At 35.8% G+C, this 18,749-nt stretch overlaps 1 protein-coding gene across 3 annotated transcripts in view; it reads left to right on the top strand.

Moving 5' to 3' along the window:
* MAPK14 (mitogen-activated protein kinase 14) overlaps positions 1-18,749 on the top strand; it is a 68,250-nt gene that overhangs the window by 9,025 nt on the left and 40,476 nt on the right. For all 3 annotated transcript variants that reach the window (XM_061196319.1, XM_061196317.1, XM_061196320.1), the window contains exon 2: positions 11,684-11,813. In XM_061196319.1, coding sequence (XP_061052302.1) covers positions 11,684-11,813 — 130 coding nt within the window. The remainder of the gene's footprint in view (positions 1-11,683; positions 11,814-18,749) is intronic.

Raw genomic sequence — 18,749 nt, 5'->3', positions numbered from 1 at the left:
AGAACTGCTTATATAACCCTATATATTTGGATTGATTGGCCCTGAGTAAAAACTAGATAGGATAACTTGAACCTTCCACCTGCAAAAAGAAACACTATACTTTCTGTGCATATTCCCTTTGAATTCATTGTCTAATACAGTCTCAACAGTGTCTTGTTCATATACTGTACATTTAAATTTATACTTCCAAACGTAATATCAAGAATGTCTAACTCTGGATTTCAAGTCTATTGAAAGGTAATGTTTCATGCTTTCCCTTGATTATTTTTCTACGTACTTCTTGAGGACAATCTCAGAGATGCAGCACTAACTACCCTAGGATTAGATTCATGTTATAAACTTGTACGGTTCAGCCTTAGATATGTGGAACTGATATTTGAAGGAAGCTTATCATTAGCACTGATGAATGACAGTGGTCATGAAAATTACAATCAGGGAATAAGCCAATTGCCTGAAGATTTCTATAACTAGGTATTAAAGCAACATAATTTTGAAAGTTTGAAATGTGTGTGTATTTTTATATTTATGTTTTAGATTTGCTGTAGTGAAAGAAATCTGTTGGTCATCCATCTGACAGTGTTAAATGCCCACCAGTGTCTAAAAGAAACAGACATAAAATATTAGTGAACTATATGTATATATAAAGGTATTGATGTATACAGAGATGTGAGGGCCCTGTGGACTATAGTAGTTGGCATGTTTCATGAAGGAAGGATTTGAAGATTGGGTTTTTTTTTTTTTAAATAAATTTATTTATTTATTTATTGGCTGTGTTGAGTCTTCCTTGCTGCGCTTGAGCTTTCTCTAGTTGTGGCGAGCGGGGGCTACTCTTCGTTCTGGTGCACGGGCTTCTCATTGCAGTGGCTTCTCTTGTTGCAGAGCACGGGCTCTAGGCGCGCAGGCTTCAGTAGTTGTGGCTCACAGGCTCTAGAGCGCAGGCTCAGTAGTTGTGGCACATGGGCTTAGTTGCTCCGCGGCATGTGGGATCTTCCCAGACCAGGGCTCGAACGTGTGTCCCCTGCATTGGCAGGCGGATTCTTAACCGCTGTGCCACCAGGGAAGCCCTGAAGGTTGTTTTGAAGGATGGGTAGTATTTGGAGCATTTCTAGAAAGGGAACTTTTTAGGTAACAGGAGAAAACATAACTAAGAGAATTAGATATGAGATGGACTGCCCTGACAAGGGTAATATCTCAGATAGGGTGAACCCCGTTGTCGTTTTCATTCTGGTTGTGTTTCAGAATCACTTGTGGAGCTCTTAAACATACAGATGCTTGGGTCCTACCCCCAGAAATTAAGAATTAGGTCTGGAGTAGGGTTAAGGCAACTGCATTTTTCTAGGCAATAGAGAGCTAGTTACAGTTTCTTGAGTTGTAAAGTAGGGAGGGAAAGTATTTTAAAATTGGTTTGACTGGAGTGTTACAGAATGGATTGGAGGAAGCAAATATATTGCTTTGTAAAAGTCTCTAGTAATTTATGTACGTATCTGTTTAATCTGACTCCCCAGCTAGGTTTCTCAATTCCTTGAGGTCAGGAACTATCTGCTTTGGTATGTATTTACTAATCTTGCATTATGTTCCTGAAGATAAACAGATAAATAAACTATAGCTTCTGCTCTCCTTCATCTAAGTTGGGAAGCAAAGTCTAAATTGTCTAAATTGGGAAACAAATATATACAGGAATACCTTTTTTTTCAGTTTAGTGTCTAAAGAATTGGCTACATTATGTTTCTGATTGTAGTAGTTCTTAGATCCTATCCATTAACTGCTGAATAAATGTGCATTTTAACTTGAAAGGAAACGATATTTTAGTTTTCCGTAACATGACAACAAATGATCAAGGATTTGGGTCCTTGGTTATATTTTAATAACCTGCCCTATCTTACTGTTATTTCAGAAATATACTCAACCTCAAATTTGAGAGTAAGAGATCTAAAAATACATGTTGAGAGTTTACTATGTGATAAACCCCATGCTGGAAGCTGATCATGAAACTATTATATAATAGCACATTCATTTCCACTTGGAACATTTACTACTTGTCTTTTATAGTTCATAAAGTACTTACACATAATTATCTTATGTGAGCCTCAAAACAGCATTGTAAGATAAGCAGAGCAAGTGACACCCCCATTTTATTGATTTGGAAACAGGCTCATAGAAGCTTTGGCCAAGATCACTTGCTAGGAAGTTCCAGAACCAAAGCTAGAACTGAAATCTTTTGACTACTGGTTTACTTTTTTCTATGTCAGACTGCCTATGTTTACGCTTAACAGAATTTTTTGAGATCAGATCATCGAAATACTGCAAACAGAGACCATTCACTAGGATGTAAAAGTAGCTTTGTTAAGTGGAATTTCAGAGGTTTTTTTTCTAGAGCAATAAAAAAAGTACTTATCTAGTATTACCAAAAGTAAGCAAGATATTTTCCAGTGTTTTGATTTTTAAAAATCAAGTTGCTAAAAATAATGATGTGAAAATTATTTGATACTCCTCCCTTAAAGAGGTGGTGCTTTAATTCTCCTCCCCTTGAGTGAAGACTGTATTTAGTGACTCACTTCTCTAAAGTATAGACTGTAGCAGGAATGATGGAGTGTGACTTCTGCGGGTAGGTCATAAAAGACATTGTGACTCCTGCTTTGGTCTTTCTCTGAGTTCATCTGCTCTAGGGCAGTTTCTCAACTTCAGTACTATTGGCATTTGGGGCCAGAGAATTCTTTGTTTTGAAGGATATTTAGCAGTAACCTTGGCCTTTACCCACCAGATTCCACTAGCACCCCTCCCTCCATCGCCACCACATACTCCCGGTTGTCTTAGACATTGTCAGATGTCCTCTGAGGTGTAAAATTGCCCTGTGTTGAGAACCATAGGGCTGCTACCTTGAGAAGAGACACTGAAGCAGCCCTATGGAGAGGTACACATTTCAAAGAACTGAGGCCTGCCAACACCGAGTGAGTGAACCATCCTAGAAGTGGATCCTCCAGCCTCAGTCAAGCCTTCAGATGACTCTAGCTTGACCAACATCTTGACTGCAACTTCAGGAAAGACCATGAGCCAGAACCACCCAGCTAGGCTGCTTCTGAATTCCTGACCCACAGAAACTGAGATACTAAATCTTGTTTAAGCCACCAAATTTGAGGGTAATTTATTATCTAGTGATAGATAATTAATACTCTTAAGTGTTACTATAAAAATATATATATATGTGCATGTGTATATATATGTGTGTGTATGTATAGATACAGATATAGATAGATAGATAGATATGTCGTATAAGATGGAGAGTCACAGACATAGCAAAACCCAAAAGTTGTGAAGTCATGTCAATGCCTGTTATGTACATCTCTAGTCATGATCATAGCATATATTTGTAGGGTGCTTTTCTGGATATGAAGTCTATGAACACTATTACTGTACAAGACTTTTAATTGTAGCAGCAAGGCAAAGTTGATTGATGGTAATACTAAATAGTTACAATGTAATATATGATTAGTCTGTTCAGTATTTCAGATTTGCTTGAAAGGAGTTAAAAATTATTTAATGTTAACTTCCAAAACATTTGTTATTGAAATTTTCAAACACATAAAAGTAGAGAAGATACAAACCCGTGGTGGCAACATTCTAATGAGGCTTTGGAAAGTAATCCCCTTTAAAAGAAATGAAATAATCCATGTGTAATATTTTTGCATTCAATATGGGATAACTGTTGCTCTTGATGCAGATACATACTTCACATTTGCAATCAAAGATATATGTTAACTGACACCACTGTAGCTTTTAAAGCTTCAGTGAAGAAATATGTTACAAAATTATTCTTACTTCAAACGGAGCTTTCAGCAAATGAAGATTAAGTGCATTTTAATTGCAAATGGTTTGGGATTTTTAGATTGTATGCCTAAGTGAATTTCTACATTGTTTGAATGTTAGTTTTCATCAGCCTAGTAAAAATGGACGCAGTTGTGAAAAACATTTTTGTTCCAGTAGTTTAGAAGCTTTTGCAGCAGGAATTGGATCAGATTAGTTAGGAATGGCAAGTATTAGCATATATGTTGCCATTCCCTGAGTGCCAGCCCCATGGCTAATGTCCCTAATAAATCCTATCACAGATACATTTTTCTGTCTGAATGAGATTTTCATGAAAATACTGAATTTGCCTAAAAGTTCTTGAACTGTAAGTTTCTGCAAGGCAGGGTAAGTGATCAATTAAATGACTCTTTTTTCCATTCCAGGCTGCTTCTCTATTGATAAGGTTTTTCGTGTGTCATTTGTGTTTTTTTTAACCTCTGAGAAGAATTTTTAGAAACTGAAAAGCTGGGGATTGGTCATATTGCACGTACTTGTAACAACTGTATTAATAACATCTGATTTTCTTCCTATCAATATGAAAGTGTTATTGTAAGAAATTGAATTCCATTTAAAAATACTATATATAGTGCAAGTAGATCATTTTGTGATTTATTTTAAAAATGAAAGTGTAAGGTAGACATTAAAACAAGATATTTGAGAGTTAGTAAAGGTATTAAAAGAGAGCTAGCAGTGTTTCAAATGGTAGGAGTTTTTAAAGTCAACTTTAAGTCCCTTGCTACTCTAAAGAATATTTTTTGAAGTTCTCAAATTAAAACTTGAGTTCTTATTTTTGCATAAAGTTGCCTTTATTTTCATGACATTGTTTCCAAAATGGAGGGGCAGAACATAAGCATCAAAAGTACAGTGATACTTGCACATTTGTCTGAATTTAGAAGAAAGAAAAAGTAGGTTTCTGTAGTAGAGAGAGATGTGCTGAAAAATATTTCCAGTATGGTATTTGCTGATATTTTTGTCAAGTTGTTATAGGTAAAGAGAAAGTTCAAAGTTAGTCATCTGAATTACTTATTTAGAAGGCACATTTTGAAAACTGTTATCAATTAACCTGAATTCAATTGGAAAAAAAGCCTCAAATTATATGGGGGAGAGATGTCATCTCTTTACAAATTATTTATCTCCATGTAGATATTTTAATAAATTCAATGTATTAGTGACAATTTGTTAATTCAGTGTAACTACGGATTTTAATATATTTAAATATTTCCATTGGGACTTCCCTGGTGGCGCAGTGGTTAAGAATCCGCCTGCCAATGCAGGGGACATGGGTTCAAGCCCTACTCTGGGAAGCTCCCATATGCCGCGGAACAACTAAGCCTGTGCACCACAACTACTGAGCCTGTGTGCCACAACTACTGAAGGCCATGTGCCTAGAGCCCGTGCTCTCCAACAAGAGGAAGCCACTGCAATGAGAAGCCCGTGCACTGCATCTAGAGAAAACCCACACGCAGCAGCAAAGACCCAACGCAGCCAAAAATTTAAATAAATAAATAAAGTTTTAAAAAAATAAATGTTTCCATTAATTTCCAAAAATAAGTAAAATTATGTTGTCTTCTTAACCATTATTGACGGTTCATTTTTCCTTAACATCATTCAGGGATTAGAGAAGTTGTCTATGACCATTAAAAGAAATTGTAAAATCATTTATGATCCCCATAAATTACTCAGATACTTGCCAGGTGATTGCTCATTCTTCATTTTGTTGGGGAAAACCCAAATTGTTTTTTGAGGAAAATCCTAGTGCAGTCATTTATACTCTCATGCTCTGTGGACGTGGGCAGTTGTCCTGGTTAGGCAGCATCTCACCTTTCTTAAGAGGTTGTCTCTCTTCCTTTGCTCACTCAGCATGTTGATCTGCCTTTACCTTGCAACACAGACACTCTCCAAGCCAGGTTCCAGTCATGGAGCATAAACACAACGTCCCTGTGTCTCTACATCTCTCAAAAGCTCAGTTGATGGAAATCATCTTTGGAGGATTGTCTGAGGAATATGGAGCTTATTATCTATTTTTCTAGAAACACTTAAGATTTCCTCTTGGATTAAGTCTGTCAGCAGCGTGCCGTGCTGTTTAGTCCTCTCCTCCCTGCCTTTGCTAATGAACTGTATTTTGGCCTTATGAAACAGTCTCCACTGATGGATGCTCTAAGTAAAGAACCATCTGAAACCCACCATTATAATTGTGTAAGGATGTTGATTAGGACATTTTTACCACATTATACGGTGTCTCTTTCATAAACATACACAGGAGGAACCTTCTCAGGTTTTATTACAGGAGTAATTATGCCTCTCTTCAGTTCTCTGAGTACCTGGTTTGTTTTTATTATATGGTTCCTAAGATTCATGTCTTAACTGGTTGTATTCTCTTTGTGATGGCTTTAGTGGGCTCACAGCCAAATTTGGGGCCCACCTCTAACAGGTATTTAGAAAGGACCTCACAGTAAACATTTGCACTAACCTCACCCATACATAATTTCTTATTTATCTTGTTTATTTTTCCCCTAATCATTTATTCTTATGTCAAGTTGTATGTATATAGTTCTAGGCTACTTTAAATCCATTGTGAAATAAAGCAGGGTATATGTAAGTAAATTTAGAATTAAACAAAATTAGGATGTTAAGAATCTAGTAAGCCACTTTTTTTTCAGGGAGAGGGGAGGCAGGTATGAATGTATAACAAAACATTTAATTTTATTTGATGAATATTATTTTGTCCTAGGCACTGGATTCACAGTCAACAGTAGATACGTGATGATGACAGTCTAATATTATAATATCTGTTTTTAATGAATTTTATATTTCTCCCTTTAATTTTTTTTTTACCATAGCAATGTTTTTTATAAAGTATGAATTAATTTTAGAACTTTATGAGTTTACAATTGGGGGAAAAACTTACTGAGCAATGTGTCCTGGATTTTATTCAATAGTTTGGAGAACCTGATCTTCATAAAGGTAATTCCATTTTATGATGTTGCTCATGAAAACACAGTTTTATTTGTAGTTACAGTTTTTAAAATGTGATTAAGAGGAATCTTCCCAACTGTAATACTAGTAAGTGTAATAATAAAGGCAAAGCCAGTAGCTGGGGTGGTCCTTATCTCAGGCTGCTTGGCATCCTGGAAAAAGAGCACTGAAATTAGACAGATCTGAGTCTGAATCCCCCTGCATATGAGTTATATGCCATTCAGTGAGTTCTTAATGTTTCTGACCATTAGTTTCTTATTTTGGAAAGTAAATATAACTATCTCACAAAGTTATGAGGATTGAATGAAATGTTTCCCAAATAATATGTGGTATGATCAGGTATTCAATAACTTGAATTTCTTCTCCTCTGAGTATTCAATTGGTTTTATCAGATGATCTTTAAAAAATTATTAGGAATTTCTGCTTTGGGTAATTACAATATGTTCAATTTAGGATGAAATATGTGGTTTCCTCTTTCTCCAGATATTGCTTTGATTAGTAATAGAACAGGTTAGGTCAGAGCAAGTTAAATACTTAAAGAGGTGGAGGAGGGGATGGATCATATATTCTTTGCTTCAGCAACTTTTGCCATAAGGATTACTAACTAACAAGGAGAGAGCAGTTTCTCTGAACAATTCCTGTTTGCTCTCTTCTGTAAGTAAAGTATATTTTAAAATGTGGGAGTATGTGTCCTTTGAAGTAGAAATTATTAGTCTCTTCTAAGGAAATCATGCAATTATGGAAGAAGCAATGTGAATGAAGATGTCCATTGTAGTAGTGTTTGTATTATTTGTGTATGTGAATGAATGGAATAGCTTATAAGGCCCATCAATAAGAGAATGAGTAGTTTGTGGTTCAGATATTTTTGACATTGTTGTGAATGATTGTTTAGTAAAACAGAAAACGTTTATGGCTTAGGTAAGGTGGGTACAGATTTATTTATATACTTTGAGTATAGCTATGTGAGGATCATTTGAAGGAAATATACCTGTCAACAGTGGTTTTATGAAAGTTAGAAAGCATGCCTCTTTTTGTTTGTTTTAGGGTAACAGAAAAGCACAGACGACTTATGCTTCTAACTTTACTAATAACCTTGTTAAAAGATATAAGCTCATTTTTTAAAAAAGGGGATAGAAAAATATATATTAAAAAGCAAAAGTGTTAAAAGTCCTGAGTATATTAGACATTTATTCTCTGCTTATGTGTATATATCTGAATGAGTGTACATTTTTTTCCCCCACAGATGGGGATAATTCTTTACTTCTGAAACTTGTTCTCTTTCCCATCAGCAGTATAACAAGTACATATTAGTATGTGGAGAGTCTTGTTAATGGCTGCAGTATACGGTACATGAGAATGTACCATAGTTTAAACTCTGCTGTATTGGATATTAAGGTAGTTTCTAGTTTTGTTCTTGTGAACTGGCTGCAATGAACATTTATGTATTTTGAACCCAACTTATATATTTTTATATTTTTAAACCCAACTTACATATTTTTGAACCCAACTTTTTTAAAAGTGTAATAGTTGCACTGTATTATTGGGCATTATTTGCTTTCATGTATGTTTCATCATCCCAGTTAGATGGTTAAGTTCTTTGATATCAGGTACTATGTTTAATGTTTCTTTTGTATCCACAAAGAATCTCATGAAGGAGATTTTTCAGTAAATGCTTAGGAAGTGATATTTTGGTATTTGTGAGATATTACATCATTGACTCCTTTAGTGTTTTAGTCATAGTGTAACTTCAGGGATTTAAAACTCCCCCTTGATAAAGTAATGTATATTGAGTGAAAGTTATTTCTTATGAAATACTTTTCATTAATATTATCCTGAGTTCAATGTAAGATCACAGGAAAAACTTTTTCCTTATGAAATGCAATTAATTATAGTGGGACGCATTTTAGAAAAGAAACAGAGTCCATATGATTAGAATATATTTAAAATGGACTGAACTGCTGGCTAGGTTGAACTTGCTTTTCTATTATGGTTAAAGAGTTCATGCTTGAAACCCACCACTTGGATTTGAATCCCAGCTCTGCCATTTTCTGTCTGTGTGGGCATATTAGTTAACCTCTCGGTGCCTCAGTTCTCTCATCTGTAAAATGGGAATAATAATAATGTCTTCTTATAAAGTTGTGATAAGGATGTTCATTCATGTAAAGATTAAAACCAATGCCTAACAATAATAAACACTCAACACACATGTAAGTTTTTAACATTCATATCAGTTTTTTGTTGGATGCTATTGAATTTATAAGAATTGAGGGCCAAATGATAAAGTTGAAGTTTTTCTTTCATATTTCATTTTATACTTTTGTAAAGCAATTATTGAGAATGGATCACGTGCCAGGCATTAAGCTAAGTCCTATGGAATAGAATACTGAATAAAACAGAAGACATTTCCTGCCCTCAAGGTGCTTATGATGAGTGGAAAACGCAGACATTATTATGTCTAATATTTGAGCTTTACCATGGCCAGGCCCTTTGCTAAACCTACTGCAAAAGTTATCACATTTAATCCTAACAAACATCGGACAGATTAGATATAAACATTATCCTCATTTTATATATGAGGCCGAGAGAATTTAATTAACCTCCTCAAGGTTATATAACTACTAACTGGCGGAACTGGAATTAAAATCCAGAGTCTAATACCAAAGCCCCAGTCCTTATTTAACCACTCTGCTGGGTGGTAAATAAACATACAGTAATAAATTGTGATTATTGGGGTCTGTAGGGTACTGATTAATCCTAGTTTGCCTTTTGCTTAATAGATACAGGAGTCAAATAGAGATAAAAATACGTACTTTATTACTGGAAAGCTAGCGCGGAGAATGACTTGGACAGGTGGCTCAAGTGGGCGTCATCTTTCTTCTCCACTGAATTGAACTTGCACACTCAGTTGCCAGCATGTCAGCTAGAAACCCGATGGCATTCCTTGCTCCAAGAGGCTCCAACAGGCTTCCCAGCAGAGGAGAGGGGAAAATACTCAGCCTGCGGGTAGGCAGGCAGACTCTGAGGTGGAGAGCTGAAGAGGATGGGTCACACAGGAGGCCAGGAAATTGGACGTGCCTTCCACCTGGATGCTGAAGTTGCCAGGAATGATGACAGAAGTTGGGAGGGGCGAGAGACTTTAAGACAGGACTTTAAGATGGAAAATTCCAGGTCAGTGGATAACAGCAACAGAGAGGGAGAGATGGTCTTGAGCAGGAGCTTGTGTAAATCAAAGGGAAAGTTATGGTCTGGAAGTGGAAACAGTTGGCAAGGAGGACATGTACCCCACCTGCTAGCTGTGAGGTACGTGGGATATGAGAGTGAGAATCCACTCTAATAACACAGCTATAAGAGAAGTAGTGTCTTCAAGGTACAGTACAGCCTGGTTTCAATTAAAGCAAGGAGATGGAGGAAAGGTTCAGAAGTGAAGATTTACAGGAGTTTATTAACAAATTGGGAGTTGAAGAGCGAGGACATAGGGTAAGGATTTGGGAGTGAAGGGAGAGGAACTTCTGGTGCCAGAGTCATATGGGAAAGAGTTTGGTGAGAATAGATGATCCGAAAGTCTTGGATGTACCCATTAGAGACTGGAGGTAAACAGGAGGATGAGACATGATAGAATTAACCCAAACAGTTTCTAAAAATAATTAAAATACACATCATATCTTGCTGTAGATGTCCTGTATGATCTGGCCTCTGCCTGTATCTCTGACCTTATTCTTTTCCACGCTCCCCTTGCTCCTTGTGCTCCACCTACACAGGCCATGTTTCTTTTGTCACTCCAGCATACCATATTTTTTCTACCTCTGTTTTATTTTTCCTTTGTTTGCACTTGCTTTTCTGAGAGGCAGCACAGGAAAATAGTTAGTAGTGTGAGCTCTGGATCCAGACTTCCTGCACTGTCACTCTCTAGCTTTGTGACCGTGGGCAAGTTATTTATACTCTCTGTGCTTCAGTTTCCTTATCTGTCAACTGGGGAATGATAGTAAAGACTCACTAAATGTTAATAATATTTTTTTCTTCTGCTTGAGGCTCTTTTCCGCTATATCTTTACATGGTTGCTACTTTCTTATCATTCACTTCCCTCAGCTCAAATGTACTTCCTCAGACATCCTAGCTAATGTAGCATAACTCCACCAGCTTTCTGTTGCTCTTTATCCCATTATTCTATTTTATTTATTCATAGCATTCATCACTGTTTGAAATTTATTTTATTATTCTGCTCTTCCCCTCTCCCCCCATCCCCTGAGGTCAAGGATATGTTGACTTATTCCCAACTGTATCTCAGCTTCTAGAAAGTGACAAATACTTTGTAGGTGCTCAAGAAATTTTTTTGCCAACTCACTGTCCTGAAAACATGGTGGTTTCCAAGGCCTCTGATCAGGCAGCATTTGGTGGCAAGGTGACACTGAGGCCTAGGCCTAGAAGACAGAATCCAGCTCTTTGTGTACCAATCTGTTGGCTCATCTAGATCAGGTGGCTGCTTGTTTTGTGTTATTGGGACATAGCTACATCCATTTAAAAATTTATTATCTGCTGCTTTCCAGTTCCAAGCACAGAGTTGAGTAGTTGAGACAGAGACCCTAAGCCTCACAAAGTCTAAAATACTTACTATCCAGCCCTTCACGGAAAAAGTTTGCTGATCCTTGATTTAGATGCATAGAAAAAAAGACAAGAAGGAAACACCAAAAATAATTAATAGATTACTTTGGATAGTGGGATTATATGTCATTTTAATTTTTATCTTTATACTTTTAAAATTTGTTAGAGACCCATTTAATTTGGAAATGAAATAGCCTTATAAATACTGATTTTAATATATTTAGAGAACATTTGATGATGAGCTTTTTATGTTTTTTTTCCTTAGTGCTGCTTTTGACACAAAAACTGGGTTACGTGTTGCAGTGAAGAAGTTATCCAGACCATTTCAGTCCATTATTCATGCCAAAAGGACCTACAGAGAACTGCGGTTACTTAAACATATGAAACATGAAAATGTAAGTTAATAATTCAAGGCAGGATAAACTCTGCTCTTTAATAGACTGGAAAAAATTGTGTTTTAATTACTGCGAATGGAAATGCATTAGAGTACATCAAACTTTGGACCGTCCTTCTTGTACTGGGGTGTTAGTGACCACTGCATTATGTCAGGTAGATACTCAAAGCCTTGGGATGAAATTGGTGCATCTTCCTGGAGTTCCAGTTTTAACTTAAAGATTTTTAGAGGGAAAGCATATAAAAATTTTTTAATAAAAATGAATATTGTGAGATAAAACACAACTCACAAGGATTTTTAACAGAAAATATTACAAAGAAGTTTCGTATTCTCTACTTGGTTTACTTAAGACTATATTATCGGAATATGGGAATCCATGGTATTTTGTGTTGTTATGGGTTTTTTCAGTGGAGAAGTTTGAGGAAGAGTGCCTTAGTTCACTGAATGTCCTATCAGAGATGGGTATTATTTTCTGGATAATTTAATATTATAATTTTTTCCTTTTAATTTTTAAAAGACAGCTTTTCTAGATTCAGGGATTTTAATAAATGTGGCAAAGACATTGTTTAAGTTAAATATAACGTTTTCTTGTCTATAAGTTTGGACATTTGAGAACAATGCTGTCCTGCAAAGGAGTGCTTAAAAATCCTAATAGCATAAATAAATGGATGCAGTTGGAATATTAACTGAAAGTGAAAAAACAATTGACTGAGGACACTTATTTTCCTGAATTTCAAAATCAAGTTAGAAAGCGTTTATGTGATTGCTGTATGAAAGGAACTGTAAAATTTGTAGCATTATGGAAACAATGGCCATAGAGATTTTAGAACTATTTGACCCTATTGGTGGTTACTGTGACTGTGTAGAAAAAAAATTCAATTTTTCAATTTATTACTTGGCTATTCAGATATTTTTGTTTCAGTAATTGAACTTTTTTTCTTCATAGTAAGAAAAAAATGTATTAAAATACATTTGTTTCACGAAGTACAAATTTCTTCTAAATTGAGAGCATTGTGACTTAAATTTGGAATTTAAGCTGTTGTAATCACAGCTGCAGCTTATTTATTTTCATGTTTTAATTGCATACTATTGAGAACGTCCTGTTTTCCACAGATTATCTCCATTCCTAGGTATAATTTTTATACGAGCATCCATGTGCAAACTTGAGTTTTTAAAAAGTTCAGTGCAGAGCTGCAGCCTTCCTAATCAGTGACATGTTTGTAAGAAGTTGAGATATGTGGAGAAAGCTGGCAGGAGAATCTTTATTCCAAAGTCTGCATAAAATCAAGGTGGTCTGGCAACTTAACTGATGGGTTTACATTTGGCTTTTAACACAGTTGAGTCATTACACGTTAATAAATGTGACAAAGACACTGTCATAGCTTTTTAAGAATACTTTGAAAATGGAATGCAAGCCAAACATTTATGGAACCCCAAAGCACCTCCAGGAGGCCCCAGGATCCCACTGATGTTGTCTATGCTAATTTAAGAACATCTACTGTAGAAGATTACCAGCACTGTAATTTATTGTTCTGCTTTATTTCATAGTCAATTTAAGCCAATGTTTAGGGCAAAAATTATTTTGGGTTATCTGAATCCATGCCTTGGCTTTTCTAGTGATCATTGCAACAACCTTATTTAGTATGCTATATTTTAATTTTCCGTAATGAGATACTTTGAAATATGTCTTACATGATATTGGGCTGGTTGCATTTGAGCCATTCTGTATTTGTAGACATGAAGAGGCTGCAGTGATGGGATACAATTGTTTTAATTTAGGAAAGGCTATACGACTTTAAAGAGGACTGAGCGTATTAGGAAAACAGAATTTTAATTTATCTAAATTGTTTTATAAGCAGTTTACTTAATAGCAGTCTTTTTTATATTAAAATGTTTAGGTTTTCACTGTATCAATGTAGAGGGTCACCTGTATTTAGATGGTGATTTGTTGTTTGAACAAAAGGAGGCAGATGGCTGAATGTTCATAGTTCTCCATTCTGTTGGCAAATGTTTGAAGAGGGACTGGGAAAGGGCCAAAAGACTTTGACTAAATGTAGAAAAATTCCGGAATTTCAGTCTATTCTACAAACGCTTGTTAAGTATGTACAGTGTAAAAGTATTTTTACCAGGTGAAGAACCAAGACTTCCAAGTAAGTTTAATCGAGGATTTTAAGAGGAATTCCTCTCCGTTATCTTCTCTTCCTCTTTTTCTTTCTTTCTTTCTTTTCTTTAATGACTGTTTTGGGCCACTGTCCAATTTTTAGCTAGCTGCCAGGACTCCAAAGACAGCAGCAGCAGCAACTTAAAACTCGTGAAAAACTTAAGTAAGGATTGGTAGCAAATAGAATTTTTAGGTGCCAGAATGCACATGTGATCTTTTACACAAAAATGCCTCTGACTTACAATCCGTAGTTCATTTTATTTCTTTTTTTTTTTTTTTTTTAAACATCTTTATTGAAGTATAATTGCTTTACAATGGTGTGCTAGCTTCTGCTTTACAACAAAGTGAATCAGTTACACATATACATATGTTGCCATATCTCTTCCCTCTTGCATCGCCCTCCCTCCCACCCTCCCTATCCCACCCCTCTAGGTGGTCACAAAGCACCGAGCTGATCTCCCTGTGCTATGCGGCTGCTTCCCACTAGTTATCTATTTTACATTTGGTAGTGTATATATGTCCATGACACTCTCTCACCCTGTCACATCTCACCCCTCCCCCTCCCCATATCCTCAAGTCCATTCTCTAGTAGGTCTGTGTCTTTATTCCCATCTTGCCACTAGGTTCTTCATGACCTCTTTTTTTTTTTTTTTTTCCCCTTAGATTCCATATATATGTGTTAGCATACTGTATTTGTTTTTCTCTTTCTGACTTACTTCACTCTGTATGACAGACTCTAACTCCATCCACCTCATTACAAACACCTCCATTTCATTTCTTTTTATGGCTGAGTAATATTCCATTGTATATATGTGCCACATCTTCTTTATCCATTCACATTTTATTTCTTTTATTAGTGATAATGAATGACAGATATGTAATTTTCATATGGGTTATAGGAGCTAGGGGATGTTACTCTCTGAACAAATTTACCTGGCCCATTCCTGACGGAATTTTTTGACCTTGATCTCATTGACACCTGGTCTAAGGAAAGATTAAAAGGAAGCAGCTGGCTAGCTGCATCCTTTTGCTGTCTGAGTAGGTACTGTACAGTTAAGGGCCTGGAGAGCTATACATTAAAAAAAACTTTTAATGATTAAGGGACTCCTTTCATAAATTTTATTTGGGAGCCTTAGATTTAATCTTACCATGATAGAACAAGTGGTTGTTTTGGTGTGCTTGTGTTAAGTACATTAAATATTGTCTTTGACTGGTTACTGACTTAAAGTGTTTTGTGAGTGTGCACCAATTTAATAAAGATGTATTACTTCTGTTTGTCATTGTAGGACAGTCATCAGAGATATTTGCTGATTATTTGTACTATAACCGTCTTTTCTAAATATTTAATTCCTGGGTTACTTTCTAAAGCATCTGAAATCATATAATGGCAGAAGGAGTAAGGAAATAGGCTAAAATATGACAAATTAAAAATAAATTTCCATTTAAGAAATGAGAAATGAATCGATTATGGAATGTTCCCCAAATCTATTTTAATGCTGGGAAACTTTTGTTTTACAGTATTTTCCTTATGATTAATACTCCATAAATAGGATTAATAGAGAAGGGATATTTGTAAAAGCCCACAAAAATTAAAAATACTTTGATGTAACATGAGTGGCTTTAATGTCATAAAATGTGTCCCTTTAAAGGAAATTAAAATTTGATAGAGTATTTGCTAATATGCTTTGTTCTATTATTTTTTTCCAAATTAGTCATTGTGCTTCTTGCAGCCATACTTTTTGATCATTTGAATAATTGAATTTAGCTTTATATGTCATGTTTTGTTACTGGAAGTAGCTGCTTCAAATAGTTTGTTTCTGTGATTTGTATTTTACAATTCATTATAAAACTCTGAAGTTTCTGGTCACGATTTATTTTGGTAATCCACAGCAGGTCAGTCCTTTGCGCTAGGCACCTTCAGATACATTGTCTACATAATCTTCCCCAAAATCCTATGAAAATAAGCAATGATATGCACGTGTCTTTCATCTGAGGAAAATGAGGCTCAGAGAAGATACTTTTATTTATGTAACAAATATTAATTGAACTGCTGTGTGCCAGGCAACATCCCATGTTTTGGGGTTATTGGAATGTAAAAGAAAGAAGCTCATGGGTCTAAGAAGTCACAGATTGATTGGGAGTTCAAATTTACAGCTGTTTGATTCTGAAATACCTATTGTGTTTTCATATTGAAATGGGAGTTTTTATTTAAAATGCTTGGACTTGTTTCACTTTAGTGTGTTTGAGATAACCCTTGCATGAATAATCCTGTGTAAATTGGATCTCTAGTAGTTTAATTTTATTTTGATCTGAGGATATTTTCACAGCCACAATTCAAATAATAATGTAAAACAATGTAAATTGTTTTAAAGTTTTCTTGTTGAGAAGATGGGGCATCTCAGATAACAAGAATCAGTGATTAGAAAATATTGGAGCAGGTGAATAAAATTGGCTTCTAGATCTCAGCTATCAGAAGTACAAGAGGGTGTAGGGGGTAGTAATCAAAAGACCAGAGGTTGGGACTTCCCTGGTGGTGCAGTGGTTAAGAATCTGCCTGCCAATGCAGGGGACACCGGTTCGAGCCCTGGTCCGGGAAGATCCCACATGCCACGGAGCAACTAAGCCCGTGCACCACAACTACTGAGCCTGCACCCTAGAGCCCGCGTGCCACAACTACTGAAGCCCGTGTGCCTAGAGCCCATGCTCTGCAACAAGAGAAGCCACTGCAATGAGAAGACTGTGCACCGCAACAAAGAGTAGCCCCCGCTCACTGCAACTAGAGAAAGTCCGCGCAGCGATGAGGACCCAATGCAGCCAAAGATTAATTAATTAATTAATTATTTTTTTAAAAGACCAGAGGTCTTAAGCCAGGACTGTATCAAACTCAAGGAGAACAATTATGATTTAGATGGGAAAGGAAAAAGAAAATGATTTGACTTACTTTAAAGCACTATTCAGAGCTATTATAAGGTCATAGATACACTATTGGTGGGATGTAAGTTGGCCTCATCTTTATGGAGGACAGTTTGACAGTATTAAGATCCTTAAGCATATTGATATCCTTTGATCTTGTAATTCTATTTCTTGAAATTTATTCTCTGGAAGAAAATACAAGATGTATATATGCACACATGCACGCATATGCACATATACTTGCAGTGTTCCTTAAATGTCTAAAGATAGGAAATTGGTTTTATTATGGTATATACAAATGATAGAACATATTATTGAAAAACATTTGAGGACATGAGAATAGTCATTATTTGTTAAGTGACAAGGCAGGATATAAAACTGTATGCATAGTATAACCCCGATTTAATTTATGTACATCAGAAAAATCAAAGAAAGTATCTCAAAATGTTAATGATAGTTATAACCAGTAGTACAATTAGAGGTAATTTTCGTTTTCTTGTGTACGGTTGTCTGGATAAGGAGAAGATGGATAACTGTACCTTTCCTTTGGAATAAGATGCAAAGACTTGAAAAGCTATTCTTCTTGAATTCCAAGGCCTTTTTTTAGTTTGTTTCCCTTTTGGGTTCAGGCTATATAATTGAAATTGCTTTTAAAAGTTGATATTTGTGTGGGGTTTTTTGGGGTTTTGTTTTTTTTTTTGTCTTATAAATTTATTTATTTATTTATGGCTGAGTTGGGTCTTTGTTGCTGCATGCGGGCTTTCTCTAGTTGCGGCGAGTGGGGGCTACTCTTTGTTGCGGAGCACGGGCTCTAGGCGTGTGGGCTTCAGTATTTGTGGCACACATGCTCAGTAGTTGTGGCTCGCGGGCTCTAGAGCACAGGCTCAGTAGTTGTGGCGCACGGGCTTAGTTGCTCCGCGGCATGTGGGATCTTCCCGGACCAGGGCTCGAACTCATGTCCCCTGTGTTGGCAGGTGGATTCTTAACCACTGTGCCACCAAGGAAGCCCAGAAGTTGATATTTGGATGAGTGGTGTAACATTCTAATTAAAAGTGCTCTTTTTCATGATAATATTTTGAGTGTTGGTATATTTTACTGAGTCCACAGTCATGGGTCAGTTTTCATGAAGCCCATTTAGCTTTTCTTCGTTTCATTTCCAGATACCCTTAAATCTTGCTGGGCATATTACACATGAATTATATGTCTTGCTTGCCTTCTTAGTGGCTAGCTTTGTGGAAATGAGTGGTCTGGGTTTTAGGAGGAACTGGGGAAGGGGGGGGATGTTAAATTAATCAGTGTAAATCCATGACCAGAAAAACTGCTCAAAGACCATGGATTACTGAGTATTAAGTAGCTCTTTGCTTTATCCTTGTATAAAGATAGCTTTTTTTTTCATTTTTATAGTCTGATCTAAATACCTGATAGGGATTAATAATCTTAATATTAAGAATATTATAAGAATAATACCAAGAATATACTGAGAAGATATATTGGGGCTTTAAAAATGTCAGTTTTGAAGACTATATAGTAATTTTTATTGAATAATATATTTTAAAAAGAAAAATGATACTATAACAACAGCTGTAGAAGTATGACTTTTTTCTGTTTGTTAATCATTAGACTATCAGTGCATGTGTAAGTCAAGAGTCCTAAATCTTTTTGCTTCCTGATAAGCTAATGGCTATATGTGACCAAATTCTAAAGACATGAAGATTTTAGTAGTAAAATGGGTTATTATGAAAAGTGATGTTTAACAAGTAAAAAACAAAAGCATAATTTGGGTAAAAAATAAGTTGGAGTTATTAAGTATACAATAATGTAATGTATTGAACTGAGAGCAGGATTTGGAATTAGTTCCTATTA

Source organism: Eubalaena glacialis, chromosome 7, assembly GCF_028564815.1.
Source record: "Eubalaena glacialis isolate mEubGla1 chromosome 7, mEubGla1.1.hap2.+ XY, whole genome shotgun sequence".
In the NCBI taxonomy this organism is placed as follows: Eukaryota; Metazoa; Chordata; class Mammalia; order Artiodactyla; family Balaenidae; genus Eubalaena; species Eubalaena glacialis.
This window is presented reverse-complemented; position numbering and strand designations above follow the sequence as displayed.